The sequence below is a fragment of the Camelus ferus genome, chromosome 18 (genome assembly GCF_009834535.1).
Source record: "Camelus ferus isolate YT-003-E chromosome 18, BCGSAC_Cfer_1.0, whole genome shotgun sequence".
Classification (NCBI taxonomy): Eukaryota; Metazoa; Chordata; class Mammalia; order Artiodactyla; family Camelidae; genus Camelus; species Camelus ferus.
The window spans coordinates 33,635,873-33,655,761 of record NC_045713.1 but is presented as its reverse complement, the minus strand read 5'-3'; the positions used below and the strand labels follow the sequence as shown (position 1 = coordinate 33,655,761).

Below are 19,889 nucleotides of genomic sequence, written 5' to 3'. Positions count from 1 at the left end.
CCTGACTCCAGGGTCAGCGGGCTTCGTTGCCTCTTCACTAAGCTTCATGTTTTAACCTTCCTTTTGTGTTTATAATAAGTTAATAAAATCAGCAGGTAATATTTTTTTTCCATTTTACAGAAGGAAAGTGAAACTCACATGTAATTGCTTTTATAAAAAATTTTTTCTTTTTTGTCTAACTGAAGCATTGTCAGGAATTAAAGTCAGAATCACAGCAGAAATACTCTTTCTCTTCCCTCAGAGAAGCAGTTTGTGTAGGACACCAGTTCATGTTGTCATAATAAGTGTGATAGATGAAGCTTCTACTGTCTTCTCATTGATGGTTGAGAATTTATTCTATGTGTGAGGGAAGAAGAGGCCTTGTTACAAAATAAGGACACCTAGACCGAAGCAAAATTCAAACACAGCTGCCTTTGCCGAATCTGCAAACACATACTGACAGCTCTAAAGAAAAAGAAAGAAAATATGACTTTGATTAAATGTATGTAGGTGTGTTCATGCTAGTGCAACACTGGGGACAGCCATCAGAAGGGGATTGGTTGAACTATGGTATATGTAGTCAATGGAATGTCATGGGGCCATTGAAAATGATGGAGACTTGGCCAGTACTTGGCCAAGTGAACAACGGAGGTTACACGCACTGTTGTGTATGTCCTAAGTGGTAGTGTGGCCTGGAGTTGAGCTGCCTGGCTCTGAATCTCAGCTCTGTTGGTTACTGCTGTCGGGATAAAGCAGAGGTCAAGTGGCTTGTCTCTAACCACTCTGCACTTTTTTCTTCACCTGTGAAATGGGACCAGTGATAATTCCTGTTTTCCAGTCCATTGCGTGGATCAGACGAGACAGTCCATTTACACTGCTTAATCGGGTGCTCCCCATCACCCCTGCAGTGCTTGAATGTTGCATCGTTAGGATTGCAAATGCGATTCTTCTGTCTGCACGAGAGAATTGGGAAGGAGATATGACAAAGTACCACTGAAGGATGAGATTTTGGATCCTCTTATTTTTCTTGGCCCATCTGTGTTTTCTAACTTTTCAACAAGTATAATGCATTGCTTATATTTTGATTTTTTTCCAACTCCTGAAATATGAGGAGAAGAATAGGAATGTCTTGTATTTCAGGTGAATTTTTTTACCATTGAGTAAATTGATTTTAAATCAAGCCAGTATAAACAGAAGATTCTTTCTTTGAAAATCTGCTGGCCATTCTCTGTGATCTTCAGGATAGTCTTGTCCACCACACCCTGGCCCACGTTCCTGGGAGGAGGTACCACGAACTTGAACGATTCCGCTGAATAACTGAAACACAGGAGCAGGACCTGACGCATTTGAAAATGAGAACACTTATTTTTTTTCCCCCTTGTTTTAATGAAAAACAAAATTGGACTAAAAACAAAAGGTACATGTCATAAGGCCTTCTGCCTTTTATTTTGAGCACCAGTAATCTCAAAGGATGGCAGGAGCTGGGAAGAGAGCTTTCCTGGGGAGTAAAACTCTAGGAAATCATTATTGCGCTAGAAGAAGTGATTAAAAAAAATTAGGTCACCTGAATAATAATAAACTGATTCTTGGGGCACTTAAATAAGGAACTTGCAGTGTCTCATAAAAATTATTTTCAAAATGTAAATGTAGGAGAATCGATGTCAGTGTGGAGGGTGGTGTTGAAAGTGCATGTGACAATATGATGCGTAAAAGCTCTCTGACAGTGGCTGGGTTGTGTCCACTGGGGAGTCGGAGCCGTGTGTGTCTGAGAGGCCACACCTGCAGAGTAGTGGGTTGTTGAGTTTGGCTGCAGCAGTTGGCAATACATGGGACAGGTAGGTGAGACAGAAAGAGAGAACTGTCTAGATGGAAGAAAGGAGAAATGCTTTCAGCTGCAAATACTTGACATATGAAATTTCAAGTCGAGATTGAAACCCCAAATCCTCTCCCCCGCAAAATTATGGAGTGATTATTCAAAAAGATTTTTTTTGTTGTTTGAAGACAACATTTTCCCCCCTTCATACAATTAAAATTATAGTAAGTAAACACCATTTATTCCCTCAATTTTAAGCACATTCTGCAGAGGAAAAAAGCACCTGTTTCATGAAACCTGCTTTTGGGCAGTAAAAACAAATCCTTCGATAAACTTCTGATTGTTTCCTGCAGCTTTTTGTCTTGCTGGTTTGGAATTGCATGTTCTCTTGCTAAGCTGTACGATGTAGCTTGTCACTGTGAAAGGAGGGAAGAGGAAAAGTGGTAGAGGTGGGGCAGGTAGTCGGGCAGACCTGGGTTCAAACTGGCTGTGTTGCCCTGGGCTGCTTGACCTCTTTGTGCCCCAGTATGACGAACTGTAAAATGGGGCTAATAACAGAACCTTCCCTCCTCAAAGGGCTTTTATGAGATGACTTTTATGTGATGATGTGCGTCAGTGCATGGCCAAGAGCTCGTGCGTGGTAGGCACTAGGCAAATGGGGGTGGTTACCATCATTATCTTCGGTCTGAATGGCAGATAGAGGCCTGGACTGACTTGAAGGCCAGGGGATGAGTTGGGGATGGTGTGGGGGCAGTAAAGGAGGGGCCGAGGGAAGGGACCTGTGCAAGCAGACAGGTAAGGGGCATGATAAGGAGAGAGCATCACTGGAGAAGAGTGAGAAACTAGGCTGACTGGGAGGGGGCCAGGCTGCACAGGTTGTGGAACATCACGTTGTGGAGACCGGGCAACTCTTAAAGATTTTTGATCAGGCGAATGATTTGAAAAAAAGCGGTTCTGTACAGCAGAAATTGACACAATAAATTGACACATTGTAACTGACTATACTTCAATTAAAAAAAAAAGAAAAAGAAGAAAAAAGCAGTGTTTGAAGATCAGACTGGCAGAAGCATACCAGATGGATTAGAGGAGACCCGGTTGGTAGCCGTGGAAAACACAAGAGGCAAAATGGATAGAGAATTTTCATAGTCGGAAAACATTTATTAATAAAAATACACATTCATTGGAGAGAATTTGGAAAGGATAAGAAGGTTAAAAGGAGACAAATAGCCACTTAAACCCCTGTCATGAACATCTGGTCAGTGTTAACATTTTGGTGCATTTCCTTTTTAACATTCCTCTCTCCACTTTCACTCTTGCTCTGTCGTGGTGTTTGGTAGATGGGAAATTTTTCCTGTATGATTTTATGATGCTTTTCCCTCACTTAACGTTATAACAAATACCGTTGTTAGGAATGTTTTGTGACCTTCGGTCCTTTCCGGAAGCGTTTAGAAGGCAGGGTGTGGGTTGATCGTGAAGAGTGGAGCAGGGAGGTGGATCAGGGATGCTGCTGAAAAGCTTTTGAGCTCCTAACCCAGCCACCTCTTTCTGAGGCTCCCTCGGCCGTGTGCTGCACAGGCACCCCTCATTTTATTGCACTTTGCTTTATTGTGCTTCACAGGTTGTGCATTTTTTAACACATTGAAGGTTCGTGGCAACCCTGCATTCAGCAAGTCTGTTGGTGCCATTTTTCCAACAGTATTTGCTCACTTCCTATCTTTGTGTCACATTTTTGGTACTTCTCACAGTATTTCATACTTTTTCATTATTATATGTTATGGTGATCTGTGATCAGTGATCTTTGATGTTACTATTGCGAAAAAAATTAGGACTCACTGAAGGCTCAGCTGATTAGCATTTTTTAGCAATAAAATATTTTTAAATTAAAATATGTATGCTTTTTTAGACATAATGCCATTGCACTTCAGTGGACTACAGTATAGTGCAAACATAACTTTTATATGTGCTGAGAACCAAAAAAATACACGCGATTTGCTTTATTGAGATACTCACTTTATTGCAGTGGTCTGGAACCAAACCCGCAGTGTCTCTGAGGTCTGCCCGTGTTAGTTACTTTACCTGGGCTACCTTAATTCACTCTCAAAGCCTCCCCCAGCCTACGTGTTGCTCTTATCCCCATCTTATAGGTGAGGTACCTCACCTAAGATGAAGCTTACAAACTTGTTAGTGTCACAGTTAGAAAGAAATCATGTAGCCATTTTGGCAGTGACGCTGAAACCAGCAGATTTGTCCGCTCAACTTCTCTGGACTCTTTCTAGATATCACCCGTTAACTGCAACACTTGAGGTGGGACTTAAAGTCCCTAACAAATTGACCCATGGGACTATTACTCCAATGATCATACTATCAATTGCCCTTTAAACATTCTAAAATATGATAGGCTAAGAATGCAAATCTAAGACGAGCCTTGGCCATTGATAAATCCCTCTCAAAAGTGGTTTATTTTCATTCTTTTGAATTAGGAAAAAATCCCCAGTGAAAGAAATGATAAGTAAAATTAAAAATTTCTCCTTTTTAATGCCTGGGGTATAGCATTTCTTTTTATTCACAATGAAATGTTTTATTTCTTTGAGACTTGAGCCACGTTAGCTCTGGACCGGGGGAAAGGCTCCCACTTCTCAGAAAAAAAATTAATAACCTCTAACAGACTTTCCTGGGATCCATAACATTTGGACACTTAAGGATATTCCTATGGTCCTATGTGACAATGGAGCCTTTTGTTGTTGTTGTTATATTCTTCGATGCATTTTTAATGCATTCATCTCCTGTGAAAAAGAGAGCACTTAAGATTAGTTTATGATTTGCCCACCATTTACATGTTTGCTTCATCTAGAAGAATTAGAAAGAGAATGTGATAAGCATATTATTTGGTTCACCGTTTTTATGGAGCAGTAACTCTCAACACTGGTTGGAAGGCTGTTTAGTAAAAGCAGAAGTGCACATCTGTGGGCACTCTGGGCTGCGTATGAGTTAATCTTAGTTTAGAAATCAGAAACGTGGTGTTGACCCAACCTCTTTTCTTTTCCCATGCTTTTGAAGTGGGTAAATAACCCTAACTGGAGAAAACCTTAAAAATCCAGTAGTTAAATATGATGGTTCCTTTGCAAATTCAAATATGTTAATGAAGTGTCACAAAGATATACTCTCTCCCCTAAAAAAATAAAGGTGCATGAAAATCCTGGTGAAATAGTCTAGTTGTTTATATCATACCAGTGTCAGTTTCCCGACTTTGACAATGCGCTGTGTTTATGAAGATGTCACCACTGGGGGAAGCTGGGTGATGGGGACACAACACCTCTACTCTTTTTGCAATTTCTTATGCATCTGTAATTGGCTTGAAATAAAATATTTTAAAAACGTCATCCGTTGGGAGCAGTTGGAACAATAATATTATATCCATGGCGTGGATTCCTCAGCCGTTAAAAAGAATGAGGGAGATTTGTGTGGACTAACACAGGAAGAGGGAGGCCCATGCTAGATTCTTGAGTAAAAAAGACAAGTTGCAGCTCAAGATGTGTAAGACGATCCATTTTTCTAAAACAAAAGTCTTCTACAACAAAAGCTATACATTCACAAGGCATAGACTAAGGTCTAGAAAGATAAACACCAGAATGTTGACATTGGTAATCCCTAGGAAGTAGGAGTTGGAAGGGAGGGCATTCATATTTTACTCGATGCATGACAGTATTGTTTGAGCTTTTGTCCATAAGCATTTCTTATTTCTATAATTTTTGTAAAATATAATAAACAAATGAAATACAGGGGCCTAATGAATCGTCCAAGTTCTGATGTGTGTCTGTAAACATATTCTGAGCTGCAAGTTTTTCAGTGGTTTATCTCAGCCAGTAGGCTTGTCTCAGTCTCACTCTGATTTGAACTGTTGTTCGTCTTGTCCTTGCCAAAGATAATCAATCGTGTCACTTCTCAGAAGGAAAAAAAAATTAGTAACCTCTAACAGACCTTCCTGGGATCCATAACATTTGGCTCTTTGGCTCCCTGGACACTTGAGGGTCTCCCTCTGGTCCTGTATGACTATATGGAGCCCTTTGTTTTTAAAGTTATATTCTTGGATGCATTAATGCATTCATCTCCTGTGAGAAAGAGAATTTTTAAAACATTTGTCTTGTCTTAATGGCCAGAATGTTAGCATTTTGTCCACGTGTTAGCATTTGCCGTAGTTTGTCTTTTCAGAAGTGGTGAGCCAAGACGTCTCATTCATTTGTGCGTGTGGGCACGTGTACACGCATGTGCGTATGTACACACGCACGTGCACGTGTGCGTGCGTGTGAGAATAAGCCACCCAAGGGTGTGGATTTCAGTCTCTTGTCAGTGCCCTGTTCCCAGTGCCTGGGAGAGTGGCCAGTACATGAAAGTTGCTTTGTAGGTGGTGTTGAATGAGTGATTATTGCGTGTGTTAAGAAGTATCAATGTGAAAATTATAAAAATATCTCTTTCCCAGCCTTCCCAGAAACCACTTTGATACTGGTCTTCAAGAATGACTTTTCAAATATGAAATACCCCGTGAGTGGGTTAGGGAAGCCATTTGTGACAACGTCAATTTTATCCTCAGCTGGGATGCTCTGGCCGCGAGGAACAAACGCCTAACTGGCCCTACAAAAATAATTCAGTGTGTTCTCTTGAATACTGAGTGAAGGCTCTGGGCCATGCAGGTTCTGTTCTTCTCTCTGCTCTGCCATCCCCAGGTAGCAGCAAAGTGACTGCAGTCATTCCAGGCATCACGTTCAGACATGGCCGCATCCAGAGGCAGAAAGATGGGGAGTCTTCAGTTCCTTTGGTTCCTGTTTAAGAGCAAGGAAACTTTTCCTCTAAACCCCCATCTCAATAGCAAGAAATGGGTCACGTGCCCCTGTCCAAACCCACCGCTGGCAAGAGAAGTGAGACCAGTGTGACTGGTTTGGACCTATTTTAGTTTCCTTAGTATGTTCGGGCAGCTGTAACAAAACACCACAAACTGGGTGACTTACAGAGAACAGAAATTTATTTCTCATGGTTCTGGAGGCTGGGAAGTTCAAGATCAAGACGCTGGCAGATACAGTGTCTGGTGAGGGCCCTTCCTGGTCCTTCCTGTCTTGCTGTGTCCTCACATGGCAGAAGGGACAAGGGAGCTTTCTTGGGCCACTTTTGTAAGGGTACTAATTCTTGTCATGAGGGCTCCACCCTTAAAACCTAATCACCGCCCAAAGGCTCCAGCTCCTAATACCATCGATTTGCGGGGTGGGTGGCCATTTAGGCCACAGCAGGCTTGCATATTAGACCAGGGGGCTTCAACAACAGAAATTTATCTTCTCACTGTTTTGGAGGCTGGAAAGTCCAAGATCGGGGTGCCAGCAGGGTTGGTTTCTGCTGAAGCCTTTCTCCTTGCCTTGCAGACCACTGTCTTCTCACTGTGTCCTCCCCTGTCCCCTCACCTGTGCATGTGTGTTCCTGGTGTCTCTTCCTCTTCTTATAAGGACACCCTTCCTATTGGAGTGGGGCCTCACTCTTAGGATTTCATTTAACATTCATTACCTCTGTGAAAACCCTGTCTCCAAACACAGCCACTTGGGGGGTTAGGACTTCAACATGCATTTTGAGGGGGACATAATTCACTCCGTAACAGGACCCAACCTGATTTTTGTTGGGCAGAGACAGAAACCTGAATAAAATCAGGGTTCTAGGGGTGGGGGTACTGCCAGTTATGTCCACAGTCAGCTATCTATCACCTGAATTATTCAGGCAACACCCAGGACACAGCTGGAGAGGGTGGAATTGCAGTAAAGAAGACTCGCTTTATTTTTTGACTTCCAGGTCAGACTTAGATCCGAATCTCATTTCTACCACTGAGTAGGAAGTGGCTTAACCTAGCTAAGTTTTGGCCTCCTCGTTTGTAAAGTGGGGATAATTTACATGGGCCTCGAAGGCCATTGTGAAGAGTAAATGGGAAAAGGTGTGTACAGCGCTTAGCCCAGGGCCCAGTGCGTGGTGCCTGGCGCGTGCTCAGCATCCAGGCCGCTGTATTAGCTCTTTTGTCTTGGGACTGACCTTGTCTGTGCCATTCAATACCTTCCTCAAACCACTGCCCTATACGTTGCTTCTTCCATTGATTTTTTTGAAAAACAGGAGCTCTTTTAAAGATACGTAATCGTCTTAAGATAGCTCTGAAGCCATTAATAGCATTCCAGTGAGTAGAACATTTACTTCCTTTGGGGGAAAAAATATGCTTCAAAATGCACAGGGAGGAAATGTAGTGAGGAGCACGGCCTTCGAAGCCAGACTGCCCGGGCCACGTCCAGCCCACCAGAACTAGCCACGTCACCTTGGCCTGAGCACATAGCTCTTCCGTGGCTTGGTTTCTCATCTGTGAAATGGGAGGGTAGAGAGCCTGCCTTGTGGTGCTTGTGAGAAGTGACATCATGAATGCCAAGGGCTTCTCACCGGGACTGGCCGGCACCAAGTATTGCCCGGTGTTTATTTGTTTTGCTGAGAATTCCACAGGCACCTTGTGAGTGGGGAGGAACATGGGGGTCCAGGTGAGGTGGAGAGTAAAGCAATTTTCATTCTCACTGGTGCCCTAGAGCACAGGAGGTACCACTCTCATCATCCTGAAGAAGTCTGTATCATCTCCCACCTGTATCATCTGCCTAAGGATGAGGGAATGTAGGTGGTGAGACTGGATATGAACCCAAGTGTGCCTGAGGCCAGGGCCCCAGCTCTTACCCATTGCACTCAGTGCCCCAAGACTGACTCTTTTTTCTCCTCCATCCTTTCCATACCTGCTGGGCATTGAGAGTTCTAGAAATGGGCATGTAGCTGCATTTTTTTAGAGTATTACTTTGGAAATCTATTGGTGAGAAATATGCTTTCATTCCTCCAATTTGACAATTTTTCTTCTTATTTTTTAATTAGGCTCTGCTAACCGAGATGATGGAGAGATGTAAGAAACTAGGAAACAAGTAAGTATTTTGAAATTCAGAAAGCTGGAGTTTGAAAATGGAGTTGGTTGGGTTTTTTGAGCGTGGCATGCCTTCATGGGCAAGAGGGCCAACAGGGAGGCAGGGTAGCATGGAGGTCAGGAGTGCTGGAGTCCAGTTGCCTGGCTTCAGATCTGGGCTCCACTCTTTCTTAGCTTTCTGACCTTGGGTCACTATGACTGCTCTGTGCCTCAGTCTCCTCATCTGTCAAATGGGTATAGTAATAATAATTCTTTCTGTATTGGGCTGTGATAAGTGGTAAGGTCAGGATAAACTCAAATTCCTATCTTCTAGGCACATGAAGTTTCTCTTCTCTCCTTTCAGTGGCAGATGTGTGAGCAGCCTGGAGTGGGTTTTGTTCACCACTGTGTCCCTAGGTTTGAACAGTGCTTTTCATAAGAGATGCAGATATGTATTTGCAGCTTGGATTAATATTGTTACTTAATGTTTAGTTTTATTAGTGGTCCAACCTATTGAAGGCTCAGTTTTCTTCTGTTTAAGTGGATTTGATTACTTTCTTATTTACCTGTTCATCCATTGATCCAGCCGTCCACCCATCCATCCACCCATTTTTCCAAACAGCTGAATATTTATCAAGTTCCAAATATGCACAAAACACCATATTAATCTCTAGAGGCTGCCTTTTTACTCCAGTCTTTTTCTCCCCTAACCTTACCACTAAAGGGCTGTCAGCCATCTTTCCCCACAACATACATCCTAAAATTAAAGCGACTTTCATTAAGGGGAAGCTCTGCTGACATGGGGGCATGTGTGTCTTGCAGTGCCTTGCTGCTGAATTCCGTGATGTCGGCTTTCCGGGCCGAGTTCATCGCCACAAGGTCCATGGATTTCATTGGCATGATTAAAGAGTGCGATGAGTCCGGTTTCCCCAAGGTAGGCTCTCGACTAAATGCTCAGCAGAGAACAAATAGGCAGTGTTCACCCGATAGCTCTCAAGGGAGACAGAGTCCGGTGTCGGGGCAGCTCGGGCCAACGGGAAAACAAGCGAAGGCGTGTTTCTGAAGAGCATGGGGGAAGATGAGTTAGCGATTGGGACCATGAGACATGTGTGATTGCTGCGAGTCTGGCCTCCATGAGTCCTAAACTTATCCAATTAGCTCACTGTGAAGTACTTAGGAAAACTTTGGTCTTGCATCTTTAGAACTGTATCTTCACTCGTTATTTATGAAAAGCTTTGTTCAGCAGATATTATGGCTCACAGACTGGACCAGTACACAGAGCCAGCTCTTTGTTTTGAGCTCCTCGGTCTAACTTGCATGTGTCTGTGATAGAACTTCAGAGAGAGGTCGTTGGAGGATTACCTGTGAGATGGGCCGACTGTTGCAGCCTTTTCCTTTGTGCCTCAAGTGACTGATTTAACATCTCCAGGATCGTAATGGTTTGCTGTATTTCTCAGCATCTCCTTTTCCGTTCGCTGGGGTTAAACTTGGCCTTGGCTGATCCTCCTGAGGGTGATCGACTTCAGATTCTCAACGAAGCTTGGAAAGTTATCACTAAGTTGAAGAATCCACAGGTGGGTGACCACTTAGACCTTTGATTAACTGCCTTTTTTCCAAGTTATGCAATATGCTCATTCTTTTAAAACATTTCTCTTTCAACTAATCATAATCATCCCTTTTTCTTTTTTTTTTTTTAAAGAAATCTACTTATTTTAATTGTATCTGTCAACAAATAATGGAGAACTCGTAGCTATGAAGATGTAGTTCTTTGATTTTTGTATGCTTATTATGTCTTATTCTTGAGGCCTTAAGATGCACTAAAAGTGTAAAATTATAAATACTTGAAGCTTTAGAAGACTTGTAACTTTGGAAAGAGCATCCAAAGTGCAGCAGCCCATAGTACCCTTGACCCTTGAACAACACGGGTTTAAACTGTGCAAATACACTTATTCATGGATTTTTTTCAATAGTAAATATTATAATACTACACAAGCCTCGGTTGTTTGAATCCACAGAAGTGAAACCACAAATTTGGAGGAATCTTGGATACAGGGGGCTGACTATAAGTTATACACAGATTTTCAGCTGCACAGAGAGTCAGTTCCCTTAACCCCCACATTGTGCAAGGGTCAGCTTGTATTTGGATTTGAAAAAAACAGTTTAGTAGGATAGTCCTAAACCGAAGGTTAGCAGTCAAGCCAGTAATTAGCAAAAGGGAACTGGAATTTCTGTCCCTTGAATGGACAGCTGAAGCCTCTTTCTCCCTGTACTTCCGGCGCAGGAAGTCTTGGGAAGACGGACCAACTGATGTTAGTTACTGTAATGCATGGAGTGATGGTCATCGTGTTGTATGTTTGGGTTTCACGCCCCACTGTCCTTTTAGGCAACATGCCAGCAAGTTATGTGGCTGCCACTTGGGAAATGGTGTTGGCTGTCTTTGTGGCCAAACTTCACCACATCCTGCACCGTTCCCCTCCAGCCAGCAGCATGTCCTGATCCATTCAGGTTATTGTAACAGAATACGATGCACCAGGTGGCTTATATACAACAGAAGTTATTTTTCACAGTTCTGGAGGCTGGAAGTACAAGATCAGGGAGCCAGCATGGTTGGATTCTGGTGAGGACCCTCTTCTGGGTTGCAGACTGCCAGCTTCTCCTCCTCACATGGCAGAAAGAAGGAGAGCAAGCTCTCTGGGGTCCCTTTTGTAGGGGCACTAATTCCGTTCATGTGGGCTCCACCCTCATGACCTAATCACCTCCTAAAGGCCCCCACCTCTTCATATCACCATGCTGAGGGCTAAGGTTTCAACATGCATTTTGGTGGGATACAAACATTCAGAACCATAACACAGCAAATAAGTGAATATAGGTTTGTAATATTTGATTCAATCATTTATTGAGGAGGAAATATTAAAGTAAGTCCAGTTATAAACCCCGTGCTAATCACATTTATGACAGTGCATTAAAAATAGTGGTATAATTTAGAAAAAGTAGAAACTAAATTACAAAATCGTGTACCTGTGTTAAATTCGGCAAAATCCTCACTAAACTCCAGCTGTTGAAATTCACTACTTAACTTCACTCTGATTGGCTAACTAAAACAACTTATTTGGGATATATTTAAGTCAAAAACCTCTGGGCCCCTAATGCGTAATACCTCAAGGCTTCAAAGCAACCTTGGATCAAAAGCCCCTGTTAACGGTTTTCTCCAGTCCTTAACTTCACCCTCACCTCGTTAAGTCCATCCTAGCGTTCCAGTTAGACCGTAGCACATTCCTGGCTTTTCTTGTGTGAATGCGGTAACCTTTTTCTCTCCTCTGCATTTCTTCTTTCTTTTCATATACTTGCAGACTCTTTTCCCTTGGCCATTTTTTTTCCCATTTGGGTGTTTTCGGGGCATACAGCCTTACTGAGTGGTCACTGCCCGTTTCCATAGCCACCCTATTGTCTCTCCATGGGTCCACTTCCTACCAGAATATAATACATCATTTCTTACCTGAAACCTTTGTGCTTTCTTAGCCTTTTTACAGCATATATATACACCACCCCTTTATAGGACAGATGGTTTGTTTTTTAAAGGCAGGAGGCCTGTTTAGTCTCGGAACATTCAAAAGTCAGATTTTAAACAAAGCTTGAACCTTCAACCAGATCCGTGGTCATTGTCCCCACTTCCCCCCCGCCCCATTGTCTCCAATGCCCTTTGGTTCTTTCCATTCTTCAGGAATGACAGAGCTTCCCAGATTTCTATCTTGGCCCAAGTAGCAATTCTGGAATGAAACTTATGTTTTCTTATCTCACTTTTCAAAGCAAAGTCTCTCAGTGGGCCAGAGTTTTCAGTACATGAAGTACTCTTGAAATTTCTATCACTTACCAACCCTTAGTCGTCAAAGCCCTTGAAGGGATTTGTCCATGATGAGCTTTTGCCGTAAGGCCAACCAAGGCATTCTCACTGTAAAGACATCTTTCCTTTTTCTTTTAGGACTACATTAATTGTGCCGAAGTGTGGGTGGAATATACCTGCAAGCATTTCACGGTATGTGTGCTGTGGGATTGTTTTTGAAAGAATTACTGTATGTTTTTTTCATGTGCATAATCATGAATAAGCCTAGCATAAGCATTTAGGCATTTTGCAATGATAATTGTTCTTTTTCTAAAATTGATAATCATTCTTAATTTATGAAAATCGCATCCTTTGTGGTATAGGATGATGGAGCATTAATATGTGTAATATAACAAAAGTGATCCACATTTATGTGTAAGTTGAGAAATGCTGCATTATAAAGTTAAGTAGGGTTTTTTTCACTGTGGTACACTTTAGATGCTTATTATTAAAGTACATTGTGACCTTCCATGGGAGTCTAGTAAGCAGCATTTCCCAAACATACGTGACTTGCAGGTAATTTTTTTTCTAAACAAACAAGGATACTTCTTTCCCTTGGCTCAGACTAGAACCCCAGGTTGGGAAGTACTGGTCTTGTCAAAGAGCAGAGACTATAGAAGCAGGTAGAAATGGTTTCAAATCCTATTACCAGGGTGTTTATTTTAATCAACTTAAAAAAAATTGACATTTAGCATACATGTGGAAAAGTATATATATCATAAGTTTGCTGTTTCATGAATCTTTACGAAGTACACTGTGTAATCATGGTCCAGATCAAAAAATAGGAATTAACTCCCCACCCCCACCCCACCCCGAAGCGCCCTGTCCTCCCCTCTCGGTCATGGCCCCCAGCGTTTGGAAGTTGAAGGTAAACACCACATGGCCTCTAACTCCTGAAACAGATTTTGCTTTATTTCAAGCATTGTGTAAATGTTGGTCTAATTTATTTTCTTTGTTTTATTGAATTTTTATTTTACTATGGAAATTTCAAACATATTGTCTCCCTTGTACTCATCACCCAGAAATGATCGACTTGTGATAAATCTGGTTTCATTTGTGTTCTTACCCCTTCTCCCCACCCCAGATTATCTTGAAGCACAGCTCAGTCATCGTGTTTCACATGGTAGTATCTCAGCGCTTATACGTGACACAGAATTCCTTTTTCTGAAACAAAATCCCAATACATTATCCTAAGAAAATTATGATGTTTTAATACCATTAAAAATTCAGTAGATGTTCAGATTTCCCCAGTTGTCTCATATTTTACAGTTTATTTGTTCAGTCAGGATTAAAATAAGGTCCATACATTGTGAAAAACTTACTAGAGTTCTTTTGCTCTATTAAATTCCCTCTCTCTCCTTCTCTCTTCCTCTACATCCCTCCTTCTTCCCTTCCCTTTTAAAAAATATCTATTGTAAGATGCTCCAGCCTTCCTTGCATATTTTTTATCCCAGATTTGGAATCAGCTATTTCTCCAAGTAACTTTGGTTTCTTTTAGTGCCATTGTTAGATTTTTTTAGCTCTGTGACCCTGGCTAAGCCACTTAACTTCTCTGAGCCTCCACTTCCTCATCTGTAAAATGGGAATAATGATGTCCACGCTGGGGAGTTCAATGAGCATTAAATGAGAGAGTATGTAATGACAGCTGTGTGCTGGGTGCTTTGCCTGTGGGCTTTACAGCTTCACAGCAGCCTTGCCAGGAAACTTCACTGTTCCAGCTGTGTAGACCAAGGGTCAGCATCCTTTTTCTATAGAAGGCCACCTTTTCCTGTTTTTATGGCTTTGTGGACCGTATGATCTCTGTTACAAGTGCCCAACTGCCACTGTAGTATGAAAGCAACCGCAGACAGTACAAGAGTGGGCATGGCTGTGTTCTAGTAAACCTTACTTATGCACAGTGAAATTTGAATCTCATATAATTTTCCTGTCATGAAATACTTTTCTTTTGGTTTGAATGTAAAAACCATTCTTAGCTCTTGGGCTGTATAAAAACAGGCACTAGGCTGGATTTGGGCTGTGGCTGGCTGACCTCTGATACAGCTGGAAAAAGTGAAGTGGGCACTGGGTCACTGGCTTATAAGAGTTCCTCCCACGGTTCCTCGCTGCTCTCTGTAGTGCCTGGGGAGGGGCCTGGGACCGCAGGGGAGAAAGTGGCATGTCGGATTTTACCAGCACTCAAGGAAAGCTGGGACAGTGTAATGCCCCAGAACCTTCGAGAATGGTGTCCTGACATGGTGCAGACAGTCATCTTTAGGGCTGTGATGTGGGTGAGATTTTCCCCTGTGTTTTATTTTCAGCAGAATAGTTGAAAATGTTTCCTGGAAGGTGTGTGCTATAGTCTGAAAATGTTAGTTCTTTCCACCAGAAGAATGGTCGATAACTATTATTCAGTGTCTAATACAGGTTTGATTTGTCTTCCCCACATAGAAGCGAGAGGTGAATACCGTTTTAGCTGATGTCATCAAGCACATGACTCCAGATCGGGCATTTGAAGACTCCTACCCTCAGGTGAAGTTGCATTTCTCATTTCTACAATGTTAGGAATTTTATTCTGTTGAATTAAATAGGTATGTTGCATGGGTCAGGCTGTAAAGTCAGATAATCCTGGGTTTGAATTTTAGCCTTGCTATATTCTAGCCGTGTGCCCTTTAATCAGTTACTTAGTCTTGTTGTGCCTCAGTTTTTGCACCTGCAAAATGGGCATAACAATAGTCCTACCCTCAGAGTGGTTGTGAGGATTAAGTGAGATGAGTTATGGAAAGCCCTAGTATACTTGCTTGGCATCAATGAGTAAGCTGCCTTTGTTTTTCAATTTAGCTCACTTTTTATTTGGAAATAAATTCAAACTTGATTGGAAAGTTTAAAAAGTAGCTCAGAGAACACCCATTACTTTTCACCCAGATTCACCAACTGTTAACATTTTCTATGTTTGCTTTATCGTTATCATTATGTGTACACAGACAAACATATGTTCATACATATGTATGTAAATTTTAAAAAAATCATTTGAGGATAGACTGCATACATCATGCCATTTTGCCTCTAAAGAGTTCAGTTTCCTAAGAACAAAGACATTCTTCTTTATATCCACAGTTTCGTATTCAACTTCAGGGAGTTTAACGTTAATACATTACTGTCACCTACTCCCCTGTCCTTGTTCCAGTGTTGTCAATGGACTCAGTGTCCTTAGTAGGAGATTTTTTTTCCCCTCCAATATAGAATCCAGCTCATGATCACTTACTGTAACTTTGGAGCTCATTAAGATTTTATTTTTTTCTTTAATAACATGATGTTCTGGTAGTTATTACCCATGATCAGTTGATTTCTTGCTCACTTCATATAAGAAAATTAGTTACGTAGTCTTCAAATTTTAGATTTTTATGTTTTACTAATTTAAGAATTTTTCACCATTTGCTAATTAAAATGGTTCATCATTACAGTTTATTGAGCGGCCACTGAGTCTCTGGCATGTTTCTAGCTGGGATGAAAACAATACATGGTCACGCATGGCAGCCTCCTGCTAAATATTGCAGAGTGAATAAAATGTGTAGAGAAAATGGGTCACACCTTTGTGGGTTGTGAAGGTCTTGGGCTCATTTGAAGAGTGATGTGCAGTAGAATTTTAGTTGGGGAATTTGCAGTAAGACCCCGACTGCTAGTGACCCAGTTAATTGAAAATTTTAAGTAACATAATAAATTGAATGCAGTCTAAGACAGAAGGGAACTCTACTATACTATAATTCTGTCATGTCTAAAAACAACTTGTAAAAGATGTCCTGGAGTCAGCCTGCATTTAGGGCAGCCGCTCAGATTTGTTGGGAGTCCATTGTCTTAAGTGAGGACCACATCAAGAAAATGAAACTGCAGGGGTCTGTGAAGAATTAGCTTACTCCAGGTCTAGGATAGGGAAGGTACAAGGCGAGCCTGGAACATGTTCTTGTGCCAGGAAGTAAGGAAGTACTCAAAAAAACTGATGGGCGCACATGAAAAGAGTGCAGGAGCAGCTTGGAAGGCACTCTCATGGGCTCCCAATTTGAGCATCAAAAAAAAAATACAATGATAGATTATAATCCATTGAGTAAAGCAGGGATCTGGACAGGAGTCTGTCCTTATGATGGATAGATAAATAAATAAATGAATAAGGGGGAAAGTGGACGGGGTGCCTTTTGAGAAATGTGGAAGAAATGGTAGAGTTGAAAAATTACCACTGGCAACCATCACAGTAAAGACAAGGATCATCAATCTTCAGGCAAGAATCATCAATGGGCACTTAATCTGGGGGGAGGGACGTTTGACGTGGAGCAGGATATTTCCATATCTCAGAGAGTCTTCCCCTAGAATGAGTATGAATTGCACGGGGGAGGAATAGTGACTCTGTGGTGGAGAATTTGGACCATCATTGACCTGCTAATCAAAAGCTGTATTTTGCATCAGAGCAAGTGGATATCATGTGCCTGCAGATATGGTACCCCTAGAAAGACAGCATCATTCATGCAGCTTTCCAGTTGAGAATGCATGACCGAATCTAATCATGAGGAAACATTAGTCATGCCCAAACTGTGGAGCATTCTATAAAGCAATTGGCTTGTATTCTTCAAAAATACCATTGTCATCAATGACAAAGAAGCCAAAGGAACTGTTCCAAATTAACACAGACTACACAGACATGAAAACAAAATGCAATGTGTAATCCTGAACTGGATCTTGTACCGAAGAGATGAAAAAATAATGCTGTAAGGAACGTACGGAGACAGTTGACAGGGTTGCAGTACGAATGGTAAAGTGTTATAATTCCATCAGTGTTAACTTCCCTGAATCTGGTAACAGCAGAGTGGAAATGTCAGAGAATATGATTATTCTTACAAAATACAAATGAAGTATTAAGGGGTGAGGGACATGATGCATTTTCAGGAAAAATCTGTCTTGTGTAGAGAGAATGATAAAACAAATTTGGCAAAATATTAAAAATTGGTGAGTTTGGGAAAAGAGAATATGAGAGTTTGGGGTTCTATTCTTTCAACTTTTCTGCAAGTTTGAAATTATTTCACAATAAAAATTTTTTTAAAAGTGTGGGAGTTATGTGTTTATCAATTCTACCATTGGATGGATGGATAGGTGAGGAGATGGAGCAAATATAGCAAGACATTGGCCCTTGCAGAATCTAAGTGGTGAGTAAATGGGTGTTTGTTCTAAATTCTTTAAATTTCCTTTGTTTCATTATTTTCATAAGGAAATGTTGAAGAGGAAAAAAAAAGCCTATCTTTTAAAATCAGGAAATGCATTATATGTATTCAAGTATATCGGTATTTAAATATTGAAGAAAAAATGTCCTGTTCTAAAGAGGTTAGTTGTTACGGATAAGATTTTGAGAACTGTTTTAACCAGACAGGACTGCAGTGTCTTTGAATGCTCTGTCTCGGAGCTCTGTTTGTCTTGACGTTTTGAAGTCCTTGAGTAGCCTTTTGCTTGATGACCTAGTGAGCTGCTTAAGTATGAAATGGGGCTTGTACCTGTTAATAGTCTATATTTTTGACCATGAGCCATTTCCTTTGCAGATGCTTTAAACAGCAGTGTTTTTAGTGTAAACAAAGTACTTAGTAAATTTTTCCTTCTTGACAGCAACCAAGGATAGGGGTTTATGTTTTAGTTAGAAACAGCGCCTCTCTGGTTCTTCCACGCCAAGGCCCTGTCACTAGGACTCTGCGCATCTCAGGGTGAGAGCTGGTGGACATCAGTACCTGGGCACCTGGGACAGACCTCACAAATGTGCCATTGTCCTCGGGTAGTGCCGTGGCCTTTGACCTCCCCGGCAGACTTGGTCCACAGCCTCTCCACTGAAGTAGTCAAGAAACGCAGGATCACAATGGGCTGGAATAGGGATGTGTAAACTAAAGGCCTGTGTTGCCCACAACCTATGGTTGTGAATAAAGTTTTATTGGAACCCAGCCACACCCATTTGTTTACATATTGTCTATGGTGGCATTCCAGCTACAGTAGCAAAGCTGAGTAGTTGTGATGACTGTGTGGCCGGCCGTTTGGAGAAAAAGTTTGCCCATTCCTTGAATATTCAAAGCTGACTTACAGGGAGAGCTTTGAAGGGCAGGCAGTGCTTTAAGCGCTTTAGGTGAACCATGAGTGAGATACTGCTTTGCTCTCCATTTCACAGAAGAGGAGATTGAGGCTGAGAAGTTACTTCCCCGAGACTGCAGGTAGGATGGGCAAGCTCAGACTGAGACAAAGCCCAGCCTAACCCAGTCATTCCCTGTTCCTTGTGCAATCCAAGTTTCCCTTTTTGGAATTGTGATTGCAAGCTGTGAGAAAGGGTTGCCTTTTAAAAAATGTCCACATTTTATTAAAGACGTGTTTTTCGTTTTGCTTTGCAGCTTCAGTCAATAATTAAGAAAGTGATTGCACACTTCCATGATTTCTCAGTTCTCTTCTCAGTGGTAAGTAACGTTCCTTAATTATCTTTGGAAATTTGTATCTGATTCAGAGGTTTCTTTAGTGTCTCCATAATTTTTTCATGGTATCCTAGGCCAAAAGAAATATTTAATGGTTCCTTTTTTTATTAAAAAAAACATAGCCAGGTCTAAACAACTTCAATATCTATATCGTAACAACTTACACAGCATTTGAGAAAATAATATGCATAGAATGAAAGGAAAATATTGTCTCTGTTTCATTCATTACTTACTATGGGATGTGTGTGCCTGCTAGGTATCATACAACTTCTCAAACCTTGGAATCAAACTGGACATCCTCTAACTCATTGATTTTTCAAATGGCACCTGCTTTTTATCACACAATCTAATATTGAAACTATGAAACACATAGAGCTAATAGTTGTCTCACTGTCTGACAGAGTCGAGATTTATTATATTTCCCTCAAAAATTTAAAATGCCCTATGCCCTTCTTTTTTGCTGCAGGGCCCTGGGCGGGTACAGATCGAGGTGACTGTCCCTGTAGTAACACTCTGTGCCCCTTCCTTCAGCTTTCCTGGCACCCCTCCCTCTTCCTGTTTCCATTTATCTACACTCCCAGGACTGTGAGTCTTTGTTTACTTCATAATAGAAGCTGTAATTTGCTGGACTTTTGCCACACTCCAAGCACTGTGCTAGAAGTTTACGTGCACTGCCTCATATCATTTTCAGAACACCACCGGGAAGTGAGAGTAGTAATGATGCCCACTTTACAGGTGAGAAAACTGGAACGGGTGGAGGAACTCACTTAAGGTCACACAGTCACTCAGCATGGAGTCAGGATGCAG

At 41.6% G+C, this 19,889-nt stretch overlaps 1 protein-coding gene across 1 annotated transcript in view; it reads left to right on the top strand.

Moving 5' to 3' along the window:
* VPS35L (VPS35 endosomal protein sorting factor like) overlaps window positions 1-19,889 on the top strand; it is a 109,100-nt gene that overhangs the window by 45,026 nt on the left and 44,185 nt on the right. Inside the window, exons 15-20 of the mRNA XM_032460944.1 lie at window positions 8,717-8,763; window positions 9,564-9,675; window positions 10,199-10,315; window positions 12,721-12,774; window positions 15,049-15,129; window positions 19,005-19,067. Coding sequence (XP_032316835.1) covers window positions 8,717-8,763; window positions 9,564-9,675; window positions 10,199-10,315; window positions 12,721-12,774; window positions 15,049-15,129; window positions 19,005-19,067 — 474 coding nt within the window. The remainder of the gene's footprint in view (window positions 1-8,716; window positions 8,764-9,563; window positions 9,676-10,198; window positions 10,316-12,720; window positions 12,775-15,048; window positions 15,130-19,004; window positions 19,068-19,889) is intronic.